Source organism: Ornithodoros turicata, chromosome 3 (genome assembly GCF_037126465.1).
Source record: "Ornithodoros turicata isolate Travis chromosome 3, ASM3712646v1, whole genome shotgun sequence".
NCBI classification, from domain to species: Eukaryota; Metazoa; Arthropoda; class Arachnida; order Ixodida; family Argasidae; genus Ornithodoros; species Ornithodoros turicata.
In genome coordinates, this window is record NC_088203.1 from 37,371,256 (window position 1) to 37,388,489 (window position 17,234).

The window sequence follows — 17,234 nt, forward strand, 5'->3', positions numbered from 1 at the left end:
GGATGACGACGAGAACGTCGGCGAACCTCCGTCTACTGTGCAGATCCTCGCGGCCATCAATACGCTCGGACAAGTTTATTCCGACAGTGTGACATCATCAGAAATGCAGCGTGACGTTCTCTCTCGTGCGCGCGCTGCTAGGCAGACGCGTATCGACACTTTCTTCCGTCCCGTGTAAATTTTTTTTGTAATAAACACCAGTGTGAGAGTGGATTTTTATGATTAACTGCTAATTCGGACTGCTCGATAATTCGGACAAATCCCGTGACCATTAGAAGTCTGAATTAACGGTCGGCGACTGTAGTCATAATAATTAGGGGTGTGTGAACCTGAATATTTGAAGTAGAATCAAATCGAATCAAATGGGAGAAAATATGACGAATACCTAATTGAATATTTGTGCAAATTTTACAATACGTGCCATTTGCACTAAAAGTTTGCAATATGTAGCCTGTGGCTTCAGTGTAATTTTTCCGCCATTAACAGTCACAGGCGAGACATCTAAACCTTCTGTGGGAAGCCCCCCTACTCAATTTTACAGGATAGTGTTTTCGGCTTTTCAGCTGAGTCTGCTTTTACTTTTCTTAATTTCAAAATTTGATGCCATGCAGTGGTGTGTTACACAGATGAGGTTGTAATACTTTTTGAACACCCACGGGTCACTTGTGAAATAAACAAATTGGTGTCCTGCCTCAGCTTTGCTGTGAACATTCTTTAGCTTCTTTGCTTTAGTGTGTATATCTCACCTGGCGATGTTGCATTGCTGAAATTTTGAATGTAAGGGATGTCTTGAAGGCACCCTTTTGTTCCTAGGCTGCTGGCATTATCAAGAGTCTTAACTTATACAAAGCAACCTTTAAGATATCAAATCGAAATTCCCCACCGGCACTGCTAAAGTGCACGTGGGAGGGACGCCACCCCTCCCTCGGGCGAAGTACAGCAATTAACTTGGACTAATGTTATCTCATGCTAAACAACAACGGTCCTCCTGTGTTGTGTTGGTCCTGCAGCACTAGTGATTTTGTAAAGCAGGCTTCACCTCATGCAGTGAAGCATCAGGTTACGAGTCTTAACTAGAATTCCCCGCCAGAACGCTATTCTAGCCAATGTAAATAATTTCCAGTTTAACGAATCCCAGTGTATGTTGTGTGCATTTAAGTTCTTTAAGCGCAAATTTAAGTTCTACATATCTTTTCTACGGCCTCCACTGCATGCTTCTTGATTCATTGTGGCCGCCGCTATGTTGACTTTGGACTGGAGCTTGAGCAAGCTAAATTTGGGTCGTAGCCATAGCCGCAGCCAAAATGCAGTCACCTGCACGACCATCTCTATAATACATGAACATAACACTCGCCCGTTCGCCTATGGGACTTCCGTCCGCGCCTCGAGGAGCGGAAGTGCCGTATTTACGCGCGGAGCGCCACTTGCGAGACCCAGAAGAGCGCCTGTTTTATTTTAAGAATTCCCCAGTACTGTCTTCTAACTAGACTAGCCTGCGCACAGCGTCTCGCGCTAGTTTTGGAATCACGCAAGCCTCAATCCCGTCGAGTCTCAATCAGGCAGACTTGGATTGGATTGTGTTGGCTGGCTTGAAGAACTTGGCCGATCATGGTCCATAGTCAAGAAAAGTGGTGTTTACTGATCCGAAGTGAAATTCGACTTAAACAGATGAAAAATGTCACCTGGGACGAAACATTTGTTCGGCTTAGCCGTGATTTCGACTTAAACGATTTCGACTAAAGCAGGTATTTACATTACGGGAATACAGGCCATGAACGGGGCATAGTGGGCGTTCGACTTGAGCCTAGTTTTGTTCTTAACCGGTGTTTGATTTAATGAGATTTTACTGTATTTGACAAGGCACAGCTTGCTGCAAAGTTAGCTTTAACACAGTGACAGCTGGTGGAGTAGTTGGAGAGCCACCCTATCTGCGCTAAGTTGAACCATAGGGAGAGAATATTGTGGGCTATTTCACTTGTGCTTGGGGGTGCTTGTCGAGAAGCCTCCTTCTCCTCCTCACGATAGCCCTCATCCGCGCATTTGGAGCAAAGCATCTGCTTTTCAACAAACACCCCCAAGCATGATGACGATAGACCACGATGCTCCCTCCCTTCAGTTCTACTTAGAGTGGCTCTCCAACTGCTCCTTCAGCTGTCGCTGCATTAAAGTTAACGTTGCGGCAAGCTGTACTATTAAATTACAATTTAAATATAATATACACACTCGTGATGTCAACTCGCCTGTCAAATACTTTGCATGTTCTCGCAGTCATTATATCATTATATTCCGTTATATGCCAGTCATATCCCACTTTTCAGACGAACATGGGTGTTGGGAGCTGGTGAGCCCCTTCTTTCCTACGTTGACGGAATGGTGAACCTGACTTACACCAATGGGACCCCGTACAATGATGTCAACCGCACGCCGCGCAAGTCAAGCATCGCGTTCCTTTGCGACCATGATGCTGGTATTGGATATCCCAGCTTTGTTGAGGAAGCAGACCGTACCTATTCCTTTGTATGGTACACGAGCTATGCGTGTCCTTCGTCGTATTATACCCCGTGTGTTTATAAGGACAATGCTTCTGGGCTGCACTATGACCTGTCCAGGTGAGTGTTCCAGTGTGTTCTTCTATCTGGTCATGCTGTTGCTGAACCTTGAAAATTTGTGTGGCTGCACTAAAAAAGATCTTTGGATTGAGGGAAAGAGCAGACGACGATAATGCCTCGAGATGCTTTGCTGTCAAGAAAAAAGGAAAGAAAAAAATAGCACCTTATGTCTTACGGTTCAACCCAGTAAAGTAAGGCATGCTTTTACCTCCACTCCTCGATTTGCACCATTGGCACTTCGGGTAAAACCTGAAAAACCGCGAAAACCACGTTGGTAGAGTGCCATTTCAGCCACCAATACTGACACTGGATGGATCTGTCAGTCAGCATATCCAATACATTTCACTTCGCCAATTCCCAGTGCTGTTATGTTTAATTGGCTTTTAACTTGTATTCTTTTTTTCTTGATTTATCGTTTGTGTAGTAACCTGTGAAGTGTGTTTAGCTGAACACTAATGAGGACGATGTAAAAGGTGTGTGCGAGGCTCAGGCACGTGTTGTTGTCCAGATTGTATTCTGTCTCTTGTATTTCGTTTGCAACAGGGAGATTAACCATTACTGCAGTTCGCAATTTTTGTACTGCCGAGCACACACATTAAATACTTTGACCAGAATGTATTCCGCTTAATGTGTCCTCATACTCGTAGGGGTATGAATGGAAAATCTTGCCTGGAACTCTCTGAACTTGCTCTTCATCGTCGTCAGCGCCGTGATGATTGATCATTATATCAAAACAATTCTCCTCCCCCCGAGGCAGCTTGATGGGCAAAGCATGCACAGACTATCTTTATTTTCCGTGAAGTACTGTGAGATGCACGGCTTATTAGCCAACACATCTTAATATCCCATTGGCTAGACCATGGAAAGATGTGACTCGGAGAAAGGCAACGTGAGAGTAGAATACCCTTGTTTATCCACATTTTTTTCGCAAGCGGGCAGATGGGACAGTGGGACCTGCCCCGCCTAAATCGGGAGGTCTGGTTGCATTAGCTATGACTTGATAGTAGTGGAACACCAACTTTTTCTAGCACATGCATACAGCACAGTTAGCGTTCCTGACGTTGTCTGAGGTCATGAAGCACTTTGAGCATTTCATTAGAGGTCCTCACCAGTCTCATATGATTGCTGCCTTTCATGTATTCACTTGTAGTATGTCACTTGGCATTCATACTGAAATTTCCAGCTGATGTGCTTTATGGCGTCAAGTGGCCACACTTGTGTGGCAGTCCACTTGAAGATGTTATTCAGGGTGTAACTGCTCTTAGTTTGAGACTTCATGAAGAGTGATGCCACTATGTCAAAGTCTCCTGGAAAGCTTGTTACATTGTGAAATTGGTATAGTATCTGCATTTTGAGGTTAAGCTGCACAACCTATTTGATTCCAGACTGAGTCAGCTGCATGATAACGAGGACTGGGTGGTGGAAAGTGCTGATAGGGATGGATCCCTGCGTTACCACATTAGTGTATGTCGACCCTTGAGGAAGCCGCCTCAAGGCTGCTCTTCTACTGCAGCCGCATGCGTGCTCAGGGAATACAGCAATGGCACGGTAAGATTATTCTACACTATATGCTTCAAGACTGTTTTGAATATTTGTAAGGCCCAGGCTTTTCCTCAAATCCGCAAAAATGCGCAGACATTAGGATTTTGTCGTGGAGTCTACGGTTTTATGTAGAACTTCGGGGGACTACACAGCTTCGGTGCCAGAGATGGACGTACCTACAGCTCATAATACCCTTTCGCACTCCACCTCACTGACAGGAAAACAAACTTGTACCAAGCATCTCACGTTAGAAACACTGGTTGTGCTCACATTTATCCCGTCTTTACTACTATTGTTTTGCTCCCATTGACGATATCCCGTCTAACGCGTTCCTCAGAGTAAAGCATGCAGTTGCTAAACGTTCTCACTTGGGGAAACAAGAGTCCAAAGGATGCAAACGTTAGTATGGTATTGAAGAGTACTGCGAGAACTCCAGATTGTTTTTCTGCTGTTACTTTGTTAACTGCGTTATGCTGCTGTTAAAACAGCGCACAGCGCCATGTGAGGCTTAGGTGCAACTGTATTTTGGATTTGTAGACACTTCACTTCTATGTCATGAAAGTTAACATTGTGGTTTCGTATATCTCAGGAGATATACGAAACCACAATGTAAGGCTGAATGTAATGTAATGGCTGAAGGATTTCAGCCTAGATGCACAAGCACATGCTGCAAAAAGTACAGAATTTGATTCCCTGCCACAGAAGTAGAGATTTGCCGCAGCAGAAAAGCGAGGCCCATAGACATTTGATGTTTTTGAACAACAGCAGCAAACCAGTGCCGTGCAATCGCATTAATTTGAACACTAAGGGGACAGTTGTTCTAATAAAGCAGTGTTTGAACCAAAGGGTGTCTCTCTGAATGAGGGCCTGATGCTCTGGCAGCCCATACTAGCTGCATCGGAGATACATCGTGGCTTGCTAGACCTTGCTGCATGTTCGCGGTCACTAGATGCTGGTAGTATACAGTTCCAAGAGGCACTTAGTGCTAAGTATTTGACTTATTCAAGGCTCATGTCGATCTTTTGTCAACTGCTGAAAAATGAACCCTTACGGAACTCAACACGGGACCCTAAAAATCCGTGAATGATTGAGTGGGGCCTTTGGTGACACTGCATTATTAGAGCCTGAAGCTTTAGGGTTTAACCCGATTCTTCCCCGAATTTGCACCCCGAATTGAAGGTTGCCTCTTTAGGGTGAAACCCGATTTTTACCTGGCAAATTGCCCTCACTGAGACGTCTGTAGGAATGCACACTAACTTGGTTGGCAGCAAATGCAATTACATCACCATTTGTACCAAACAAGTACAGTTCATTTGAGTAACTGAGCCTGATTTCTCCCCAAATTTAGCATACTGGAAGTTTTTCCCCCCCCGAATTTGCATGAATTTAGAGCAGATGTTTATTTACCCGATTTTTACTCCCCGAATTTAGAAAAAAATGTTTCCCGAAAACTTCAGGCTCTATGCATTGTGGGAATTCAGTGCTAGTGCATCTTATTATGCTCATTGCCCAATTCACTGTAGGAGGTGGTGGAAGTGAAGGATGCGGGGAAGGCACGCAACCCTTTGACCTTCAGGGATGGAGCCTTGACCCTGTTTTACGACTTGGGTCAGGAATGCACGCAATATGGTGTTAAGGTCAACTATAGCGTCTCCATCCACTTCCTCTGTGACCCGAAGCAGGTATGGCAGGCTCATCCTTTTAGAGCCCCTTTAAGCTGGGTCATTCCACGCCAAACGTTCGAGTGAAAAATTTGACCATCGCAGATATTGTTTTAAAAAATCAGGCGGTGTTGTTATGATAAGAAAACATTACTGATCAACTTTCTGCGTGTTAAAACTTTTTTTCGCCTTGAAATTTGAATATGAAATTTACAGAATTGCACAGAACCGCACCTTCCAAAAACTAATCGCGCTGCGTAATGGAGAATGAAATTGTGCATATTTTTGGACGGGATGGCAGCTGAGATAATGATGCTAGCACCTGAAGTCTCAAAACGCACTGTGGACATGTTCCGTGCTATTTCAATGGCATGCAAAACGCTGCCAAAATTGCAAACTTTGCCATTTTATTTCACGCACCTGCTGAACACAAGAGCGTTGGAAATAATTTACAGGCAAGACATTGTGGGGGAAGTACAACACTAAAAATTGTCGTCCAGAAAAACGGAGGATAATTTGGCGAAAAAAATATGTTAAATTGTCATTTTTTCAGAAAAACGGTAAGTTTGGCTCGAAATATCGAAAATGTCGGAAAAATATCAGGGAAACTCACTGAGATAGTATCCGGTGCATTGAGCAGTCTGAGAAAGTTTCAAAAAGGTATTATTTTTTGTTTCCGAAAACGTAATTTTTGAAGGTTGGCATGTGGAGCGGCCTGTGACGCCGAACGAACGTCATGGAGAGCTCCAGCGATGCAGCTGATCGACGGCACATCAACACTTTAGTCGTCTGCTAAGAGTCGTCTGCTACACGAAAGTGGGCAAAGTTTCCATTGGGACAGCTCTCAAGCAACTGTTCATCCGACATGCATCTACTATCGCGAGCAATGCGAGGTCGACGGCTCTCTCCACGTGAAGTCCATCATTTCAGATCATCTCACACACGACAATGCAACGGTGTACGCTTTTCAGAAAAGTCTCATAACGGAGATAAGATGTGCTATCCCGGGTGTAACCAAGATTCACTATTTTTCCAATGGGCAAGCTCTCAATGCAAAAACAAAAAAAACTTCGTTAATCTCTGCCACCATGCTGACGACTTCGGGATCGACGCGACATGGCAGTTCTTTGCTACATCGCACGGCAAAGGGCCATGGGATGGCATTGGGGGCACCCTGAAGCGGTTAGCTGCAAAGGCAAGCCTTCAACGACCATTCACGGAGCAGATTTTGACTCCAGTGCAGCTGTTCCGCTGGGCACAAGAGGCACTCAAAAATATCACTCCTATCTGGGTTTTGGATCTTGATGTTCAGAAAGCAAGTGAATTCCTACAGCACCGGTATCAAAACGCGTCGCCTATTCCAGGCACACACCGCTATCACAGCTTTGAACCAGTTGATAAGCACACAATCAATGTTGGACTGACGTCGTATTCTAAGAAGCAACGGTTCCCGGCACTACGAGGACCTGTACCGGACGACTGAAATAATGATGCGCCGTCGATCCTCTGCGGCGCTGGAGCTCTCCGTGACGTTCGTTCGGCCACAAAGGCTGCTCCACGTGCCAACCTTCAAAAATTATTTTTTCAGAAACAAAAAATACCTTTTTGAAACTTTATCAGCTTGTTCAACGCACCTGATACTATCTCTGTGAGCTTCCCTCATATTTTTCTGCGGCCCACCATTTTTGATATTTCGAGCAAAGCTTACAGTTTTTGCGAAAAAATGACAACTTAACGTATTTTTTTCACCAACTTATTCTCCGCTTCTCTGGACGGCAATTTTTAATCTTGTACAGCCCTAGAGTATCTTGCCGATGAACTACTTCCAGCGTTCTTGTGTTCAGTATGTGCATGCAATAAAATGGCAAAGCTTGCAATTTTGGCAGTGTTTCGCATGCCATTAAAATTGCATGAAACATGTCCAGAGTGCATTTTGAGTTCTCAGGTGTAAGTATTATCGTTTCAGCTTCCATCCAGTCTAAAAATGCGCGCAATTTCATTATCCATTACGCAGCGCGATTAGGTTTCTGAAGGTGTGGTTTTGCGCAATTTCGTACATTTCAAATTCAAACTTCAAGATGGAAAATTTTTTTAACGAGTTGAAACTTCATCAGTGATGTCTTCTTATCATAACAACACCGCCTGATTTTTTAAAGCAAAATCTGCGATGGTCAAATTTTTCACTCGGACGTTTGGCATGGAATGACCCAGCTGCAATGCATCGCAATGCATAACACAATATATTTTCAAATTTACTTCCTTAGGTTGAGTCCTTGACATTCATGAAGAAAGTGGGTAACTGCAACTACTTGTTTGTGTGGTCGACACATGCTGCTTGCCCTGTGAGCCACCAGGGGGTGAGGGACTCGTGCACACTCAGGGACAATCGTACAGGCATCCTGTACGACCTCAGTCCCCTGAGGTTGCCCAACAGCTACTACACAGTCTCTAATGGCACAGAAGTATATGAGGTAAGTGTCACTTAAGAGTAGGGTCAGCCTTAGGTCGATCTGACTGATTTGGCCAAATCAGGGCCCTGCGCCCAACGGGGGCCTGCAGAGCCAAGAAAACAACGAACAACAACAACCAAAAACAAACAACGAAATCGAACTTTGCAATAACCGATAGTTCGCTGTAACGAGGTTTGCCTGGATCACGTCATAGGATCAAGACTTCTAAGGGTAACAATTAAGTCCGCTAAACTACACATGTACATCATCTGTACATCCTACACCTGTAACATTGGCACAGTTGTGTGCCGTTGATCCTTAGAAAAATGCTGAAGGACACTTGAAAAGGGCTAATAAGGAATATGTATTTATGTACTGATTTAACACAAGCCGTACATGCTTATCTGCACATGTGCAGTGAAGTTATTTTTACAGTAAAACGTGTCGTCCGACGCCCAAACGCGAGCGACCGGCACCGCGTCCCTAACAGACGAGAGAGAGTAACAAAAGAGATAAGACTTGCTCATGATGGCATTACATGTTGCCGCAGCATGGCATCATAACATTACGAGTTGTCAGCGCTATGTGACATTGATACTGGTTACTGGTACAGATGATACCTTGTTGACATTACTACATCTCACACCATAGAAGTAGAGGAAGACTCGGGTTACCTCCAGCGTTGGACCAATGACTGGGGACTAGCCACCCTATTTTTCTTTCTTTTTTGATTATGTAGCCAGTGATGCAGAATGACGTGGCATGCGTTTCTCTCTCACAACTTTCCTCTTTTCTACTCTGCTTCCCATCTTTTGTTGAACAAGAAGCGCTACGTAATTTGCACGTGCGGTGTTTATTACCCAAATAAACATAATTCACGTTGTTCAGTCAGTTAACGTCCGTAGTAGCTGCCGCATGACTCGCGAAGAGCATTGCCATCCCCATAACCTTCCAACAAAAGCGCGAAACAAAAGCACCGCTGCGTGTCACTGCTCCTCTCTCTGTCTCTTTCTCCCTCTCCCAACGTTCTCTGGTCGAGCACCTGAGCTTGCTTCTGTGGGAAGTTTCACCTCCTATCCTTCTTTCTTTGTGATCATGCTATACTATCGGGTGTACGGCATTGTAAGGCAACAAGTGGTAGCAAATGACTTACCTGTCTACCGTGGTCGACCGGGTATCGGAAGAACGAGGCGTTTGAACTCTGGAGCTATTTCTACAACAAGAAGCAGAGCAGAAATGCTGCGCAGGCATCTTCCCTGGCAGCTGTGACTTTTGGAAGACACTCACATGGTCTGGCCAGCATTTTTAGGCACGAAATATTGAAATTTATAGACACTATAAATTGCCACAAATGCAATGAGCCACTCAAGAGAGATGCTGGCTCCAGCCCGTCGCAGCTCCCCATAGACTTCATACTTTAGGATAATTCACACAACACTGGGCACACAACCAATCAGAATGCCGCTATTGCTCCCTCAATCCTCCAATCAGAAGCCTTGCCACCTGGCTTTGCCAGTCCCGGCCGCCACTGACTCCTAGGTCTATTCGCTGCGAGACCGACCTATAGGGGGCAACACTGTCCCATTTCTAGTGTGAATAACACATGGGCCGATGTTCGGAGTTGATGGTTCTTTTCTGTAACTCTTGTGTATATTCGCCGGAAGATCATTTGTGCCATGATGGTACAATACTGTTCGGTTCCCCAATGCTCCAGCTACTGCACTGAACGTGGAATAAACGTGTAAAAGCAGATGACGCATCCACACAACGGTAGTTCGTTTCTCCACAGTGTGCCGACACCGTTCAATCTCAGAGCGAATAGCTTTCATGCCCTCCTTAGTTATTCTGTGATTCCAGAACAACCCGGAAGAGTGTTAACAGGGTGTCTACCAGCCTGGAAAACCTGGAAAACTGGGAATAGTCAGGGAATTTTGATGAGACTGGAAAAGTCAGGGAATTGTCAGGGAATTTGGCTAAGAAGCAGCTGAATTATTGCGAATTGAATTATTGCTGCGTTATTGCGAGTAGCACTTCACCAGTATGACAAGCTCTGACGCAGAAAAGTAGGGTAGCCTCACTAATACTTAATAAATTGTCTGTTTTATGAGGGATCTGGTATCAAAACGTATGAGCAGGCACCAAGTTCCCTTTTGTTTTTGTCAGGGAATTTGCTTGAAATAGTCAGTGAAAACCTGGAAAAGTCAGGGAATTTGAAGGCTGCAGTTTGGTAGACACCCTGGTTAAAATAAGCAGAGATTTATTTGATTCATCCTACTGACACAATCGCCTGGCAGGCTGACTCGCATACATGCACTGAGCGTACATACGTTCACCACCGCATACCAGTGGTCTGTGCTGTGCTTCCTCATTCTCCGAAAAGTTACTTTCTATCAGTGGAACTTGCTGTACAGGTGTTGTCTTGCATTGTGCAGCTGAACATCTGTGGTCCCGTACATGGAGGTCACTGCCAGTCTACTCCCAATGTCAGTGTCTGCAAAGTGGACAGTAAAAAGGGCTACCCTGTTGGATTCTTCGACAACATGTTCCTTAGCTCAGATTCTGAGGGCTCAATGAAATTGGCCTACGTCGGAGACTTCAAATCTCACTCTGGTAGGTCCAACAATCCTTGAGTGCATGTAGCTTTTGGTTCTTACATGGCCACGTATAATTTTTCCTTCTAAGTAGTGGCACTAAGTACAGCAAAGTACTCATGTATCGTGTTAGGGTACCTGCTTGTATTTTCTCTGTGTGAGTACTGGATGTGGTTCACCAAACAGACTGCCTTTTTTTCTTTTTTTTGCTAAATGCTGGTGTAAGGCCATGTGCTAGGAGACAATATCAAGTACCTCACAAGCAAAATATATTGTTTAACTGATACTACTTATGCACTGACATTCCCTTCGCATAGACATCGATTGGACTAGTAACGCAGGTTTTATCACATTAACAATTCTTTGCATTCTACCCTGTGTCATGAAAATATGTGATGTGCGAGTCAAGGGGATCAAACGCAGTGTAGTTATGAAACTTGTCTGCAAATTTGATGCGCATATTCAAATACAGTGGGCTCCTCTTTAACGGAACTCCGAGGGGATGGTAATGTTGTTCTATTTATCGGAAGTTTCATTTAAAGGAGCACTGAAATGCAAAAACCACTTGTTCTCAAATGAAAGTCCATGTTTCAATTAGTATAATGCAAGCAAAATTAGTTCACACAGCACTACCGTTCAGAAGAAAAATGCAATGAAAACAGCTGTCTCTGGCGGCAACGAATGGGATCCACAGGAGGCAAAGATTGGCGGCATCCAATGAGACAGCAGGAGAAGTGCGCGCACTTACCTATCGTGTCCATGTGGATTTGGAACGGGTCCGATCTTAGTGTTCCATATATGCGCGGCATGATACGTACTGCTGCATTTTTTCAATACCAATTCACTGAATTGTAGCCCACAGAAGTTCTCGCAAATGTTTCACTGACAACATTTATCTTCATGTCCCTTGGACAGCGACGCCAATTCGCTTCACAACGCGCACTATGTTTTTTACCGGGATTGCTCCATGGTGTGGCACGCGTGTACACGTGCAGCATGGACTAAGACCACCGATGCACGAGCTGAAACGACGTTCACTGCATAGCGCAGAAGCAAGAAAGAGCCCGGTATGATTTCGATTGTAGTTCCGTAACGGAATCGAAGTTTTGAATTATGATAACAAGTACAAAATTAACATAGCGTGTAACGTAATTTGAAGTCAACTTGTTTTTGTATTTTAGTGCCCCTTTAAGCAAAGTAAGGTTTCATGAAATTCAACTTCATTTCAAGATAATCAATTTCCACTACTGTGAATCTCAAGGAAAAAGAGAGCTAATGGCTATTCCCTTCACACTTTATGATTGTTTCATTTTGTTATTTTTTTTTACAAATAATGCATGCAGCCTCAGGCTTGGAAAGCATTTCATGCACACCTCAATCATCTACAGTGGAGACCGTTTATAATGTATGTCGAGGAACCGCCGAAACTCCACACTATAAGCAGTACCGCACTATAACCAAATGTCATGTTTTTAGCCAATACATGCCCGAGATTGAGCACCCACCTTTATGTTGTACCACGTTGTGAACCGGACTGAATGGCACGGAGATTTCTTGCAGAGAAAACAATTTATTCAACATTATTGGGTAGCTTGTAAAAACGCTGTGAGTTTAGTCTACCGTAGTTTCCTGACCATGTCTTGCACAATTGAGTCCTCAACAACGACAAGGCAACTGAATGCGTCGTCGCTCAGTCCATTCTGGGTACAGAAATCCCTCAGTTTGCGCATACACTATGTCACCTCTTTGCTGGACCCCTCTGCTGCCGTAAAGTCCCGATCGCTATCAGAGTTGTTTTCCGTCACTCACGCCTCACAGTTCCAGATGGCTTGCACGATCTCCTCATCAGTAGCTGTTCACTCATTGACATCGGTGTCCTCACCTCCCGCGTTAACAAAGTCGTCAAAAGTGTCCACTGATGAAACAAAGTTGTTCGGTACAAGATCGTTCCACACTTCTTGTGTGTTGATCATGTCGCTGATGTCATCGATGGCAAAGACGGGCGACAAAATGTAAAGAGGAGTTGGAAGCTCACGGAGGGCCAACTTCCTCGCATGACACCCTCGCCCACCTCGTCCTGAGGAGATAACGGCAATAACAGAACAGAAGTGTTTGAGCGTTCTGAATTTGAGGACAAATGCGCTCGGTCCTTCGCCTACTTCGAGGAGGGTGTTGGTGACCGCACTATAGCCGGTATCCCTCGTCGGGATGGATCATTATAAGCGGGATTCCTATAAATTATGTTCTATGGGAAGAATATGGGGGGTCGGAAAACGCCGCATTATAAGCGTTCATGTCCACTACAATGCAGCACTCAGACGGGACAAAGGGCGGTTAAAATAAGGAGACAAACGTATCTGCAAACTCTCAACTGACAGGAATTTATTTGGGCAGGCATATTTAAACAATCATGAGAAAGATAGGTGGCGCACTAGCTACACAAAATTTCATTCCCTTAGTGTGGTCCACGTGGGCCTGCAAGGTCAACCCCACACTCCACGTTTAGAAACTCTTTTTCTAGTGCGCCACCTATTTTGTGTAGCTAGTGCGCCACCTATCTTTCTTATGATTGTTTAAATATGCCTGCGCAAATAAATTCCTGTCAGTTGAGAGTTTGCAGATACGTTTTCCTCCTTGTTTTAACCTCCCTTTGTCCCGTCTGAGTGCTGCATTGTAGTGGACATGAACTATCACCAAGTCCCCCTCTTCCTCCCTTTAAGCATTATAAGCGGTTACGTTATAAGTGGTCAGCACTGTACAATGAGGTCTATCTTTCTATTCTGCCGGGCAAACTGCGCATCCTCTTCCCGATATTCTTCTTCTTCTCTTCTTCTATCTTCTATCGTCTATCTTCTTCTCTTCTTCTGATATTACCTGTCGATATCATGTGGCATCGTACACATCCTCATTCAATGTGCGACCTGCTATGACGACAGCGTTGACTTTGGCATATCAAATTTCACAGTTTTCATTAATGCGTTAGCATTAGAGTCCTCGCTACAAAGGAATTGCGGTGTGGTCTGGCGTGCATGAGTGGAGAAGGAAGGAGAGGGTACGTGGAGAGCACGGTGCCGGCGCTTCGGCAGTGCAGCTGTGGTGGGCGACAGGTTCAGGCATGTGTGCGTGAACACGCCATGTGTTATGAAAGCTGTGCAGAGAAGCGGCGACGAAAGAAGTCTGAGGCTGCGAGATGGCACTGCCAACCTGAATCGGACGACGCCCGAAAGGCTCGTTCGGCTACGGATGCTGCCTTGGGTTAGCATTACGTAGGGTCGTGTGAAGGATTGTGTAGCGTTGTCAATGCGTGTTCCCAAAGGGTTTTTTAAGTTCTAAGCTAACACATTTCCGTTGGATCCAGCAATGGATCGACCATGATTTTTTAAATTATTTTCTCTCGCAATCATGACCCCGAATTAGCCACAACATTGACACAAGCGAAACCGCCTTTTTGTGTCTGTTTCTTGACTGTGGCTTGTGCAGGGCCGGTGCTAGTGATGTGTGGGGCCTGAGGCAAAGGCACATCGCGGGGCCTGTTTGACACGATTAAGTGCATACTTGATATTTTAAAAAAAAGTAATCCCTGGTTGAGGGCTTCGTGCAGGCCGTGCAGGGCTTCGTTGAGGGCCTATGCAAGTGCAAGGCCTAAGGCAATTGCCTTACTCCTTCTCCCCCCCAATCGCCGGCACCGCTTGTGGCTGTGACAGTCTTCATGGAGACACATGTGGACACGAGCTAAGCCTAATATTGTACGAATGAGTGATGGATTGGATTGCAGTAGCTATGACTTCCACCCGGGTTGTGAGGCTTCACAGGCATCTAGGTACCTCTACTTTGTTTCGTTTACGCGAAGTACACAAAACGGGTTGTTTCAATTATCCTAAGATTTTTATCATTGCCTATACATATGGGAAACCAACCAAAGGCGACCCTATTGTTCCGTTTATCCGTAATTTCCATTTAACCAAGTTTCGTTTAGTGGGAGTCCACTGTATCATATTTCATATGATCGCACCATCAGATATTGCCAGGAGCAGGACCTCTTTTCTTGCTGAAGATGTTATCTGAAGGAACTCCTGTGGGTCACCAGAGGGGCCAGGTCACGCAGTTTCTGTCTTATAGACAGTGAGGCACTATAAAGTGTCTAGCAGTAGTGTAGTAGTAAATATATGGTATCTACCTGCAATTCATGTTCCTAATTTCTTACCCACAAGATAAGAAAACGAGCTTTTGCATCTACCATTGTGCTTGTCCACCTGGTTTGACTGGTAACTGGTGGCTGGTCACGTTGCGTGCGTGCGTGTGCGCGCCGACTATTAGCCTTGTGAAGGGAAAAGGTTGAGTCCCATCACCAGCACCCTTGTATCCTGCACACCCTGTTACATTTTTGTCTGGTACCATAGGATCTTCCAAGGATTTGGTATCATCTGTTTGACAGCCTGGATGCTAAAACGTGCCTGTGATGTTCTTGGAATAAGATAGATCTGTTAGCATTCTTGGGTATGCTCAAAGAAGATGTTGCTCCTTTTCTCTCCCTTCAGGTGATGCTACCAAGGTCCTTATTGAAGTGACTTGCAATCCTACAGTGGAAGGGGCACGCTTTGCCCTACTGAAAGCTGGAGACGATTCTTTTGGTGCTCACGTGCTGAGCCTAGAAACTGAGCTGGCCTGCCCACCTGTTGACTCAGATGCAGGATGCTCCTTCTTCGATGACAAGGCTCAAGAACGTTATGACCTGTCCCCTCTTGCGGGGCGTGTCCACCATGCAAGTGATCCCTCTGGCAGGCGGCATTTCCTTCTTGGCTTTTGCGGACCAATTGTGACTCCTGGACATCAAGATGTGCAATGCCCAGGTAGGATGCAAGGACTTGTCTTTATTATTGTTTCAAAAGCATGGCAGGACACGTTCGACAATGATGTTATCCACTTCCACGAAGTCATCGAACCTCGCCAAGTGCACGTTGTATATCGGATTCGTTTTGCACCGACAGATTCCAAACGAAAGCTCAGTGAAGTGTGAAACAAAAAACAGAGAGAACGAAAACGAGGCGTTTCCTCCTCGCCCGGGAATCGCCAGAACTGCAAACCGCCACCAAATGGATTGAGTTTTAGTGCATCGTACGCTACCTCCTTTGAGTACATAAGGGGCAGGGTGATGGTTCTGCACAGTGCGCAACGCTCTGTTTTGTGCGTGTGCAGAACCACTAACGCTATCGCTTACGTACACAAAGACGATAGCGCATGATGCTCTAAAGCTTGCGGTTATTGGTACTGTTCAGTCTCCATCTGCCACTGGAGCTTTAGGGCAAACTTTTCTGTTCGGACCTTGTTCATGGATGCATCGGTCGAGTTATATGATGTGGACTGCTTTCACGTTTGAAATAACAAACTTTTTTATCAATAGAAACATATGGGCATTTGACGAGGCCTTCGAATTCGATCGAATTAAGTGAAAAACGAATTATTGAAAGTCGTATTAATGGTAGTCTACTGTAATGGTTTTGTAGCATGTTCTGCATGCTGGCAAAACAAAGAATTGGTAGATATTTTTGCGTTAGTTCTCGCTATAGAAAATGGGGTCGACTTATACACAGGATCAATCTATAATCTGGTTCAAACAGTACTTTTGACTGGCAAGAATGGCTGCATATGATCGTTTCCTGGCATTCTGTAGCTCTGAACCAAAATAAAAAAGCTAAAACTTATAGTATTTGCTCATTGCAACATAATCAAGTTCCCCAGGTGCTGCATTTTCGTATCTTTATTGACTTCATCTTGGTACTGACTGTAATTCTTAGATTCCTTCCTGTCTTATACGGTCTGCATACGGTCCTTATATATGTGCAGCCTGAGGTTTTCAGGTTTTACCCGATTCTTCCCTGAATTTACCCCTAAGTAGCACATTTAGTGATTTGGGTAAAACCTGATTTCTCCCTGATCGCTCTGGGGGCAGTTTTGTTGTGCAACCTGGAACCATGACACATGATTGCAGTAGTGGGAGAGAGGGTTGGAGACGTACTGCCGACGAAAGGAGGAGACAGGAGGCGCAGGTGGCTTCTGAATGTTCCTTGTCTGTAGCACGTGTTCATGCATTTGTTGAATGCATTCACTACTGAGCTCGTCCTGTGATGTAATGGAGGGTCGCAGCAAGTAAACTGCCGGAGATTGGGTACTTGCGTTTCCCGACGTACTGCTCTACTGCCAAAACAATGCCCAGTGCCAAGTAACTTTGTGACAAGCACCTCAAGGAAATTTTATAGAAACAAACAGTAGTTCTGGAAAGCAAGGTATCGGGAACTAAAGTAAGCATAATTGTCGATGAATCGCAAACGTAACAGAACTCCGATGTTCTTTTCTCCTCTCTAGATGCGGAAACTGGTTTGA

General features: G+C 44.9%; 1 protein-coding gene across 1 annotated transcript in view; it reads left to right on the forward strand.

Moving 5' to 3' along the window:
• Positions 1-17,234, forward strand: part of LOC135389324 (cation-independent mannose-6-phosphate receptor-like) — a 121,580-nt gene that overhangs the window by 32,633 nt on the left and 71,713 nt on the right. Inside the window, exons 13-18 of the mRNA XM_064619387.1 lie at positions 2,319-2,609; positions 3,995-4,157; positions 5,675-5,833; positions 8,077-8,283; positions 10,695-10,872; positions 15,392-15,703. Coding sequence (XP_064475457.1) covers positions 2,319-2,609; positions 3,995-4,157; positions 5,675-5,833; positions 8,077-8,283; positions 10,695-10,872; positions 15,392-15,703 — 1,310 coding nt within the window. The remainder of the gene's footprint in view (positions 1-2,318; positions 2,610-3,994; positions 4,158-5,674; positions 5,834-8,076; positions 8,284-10,694; positions 10,873-15,391; positions 15,704-17,234) is intronic.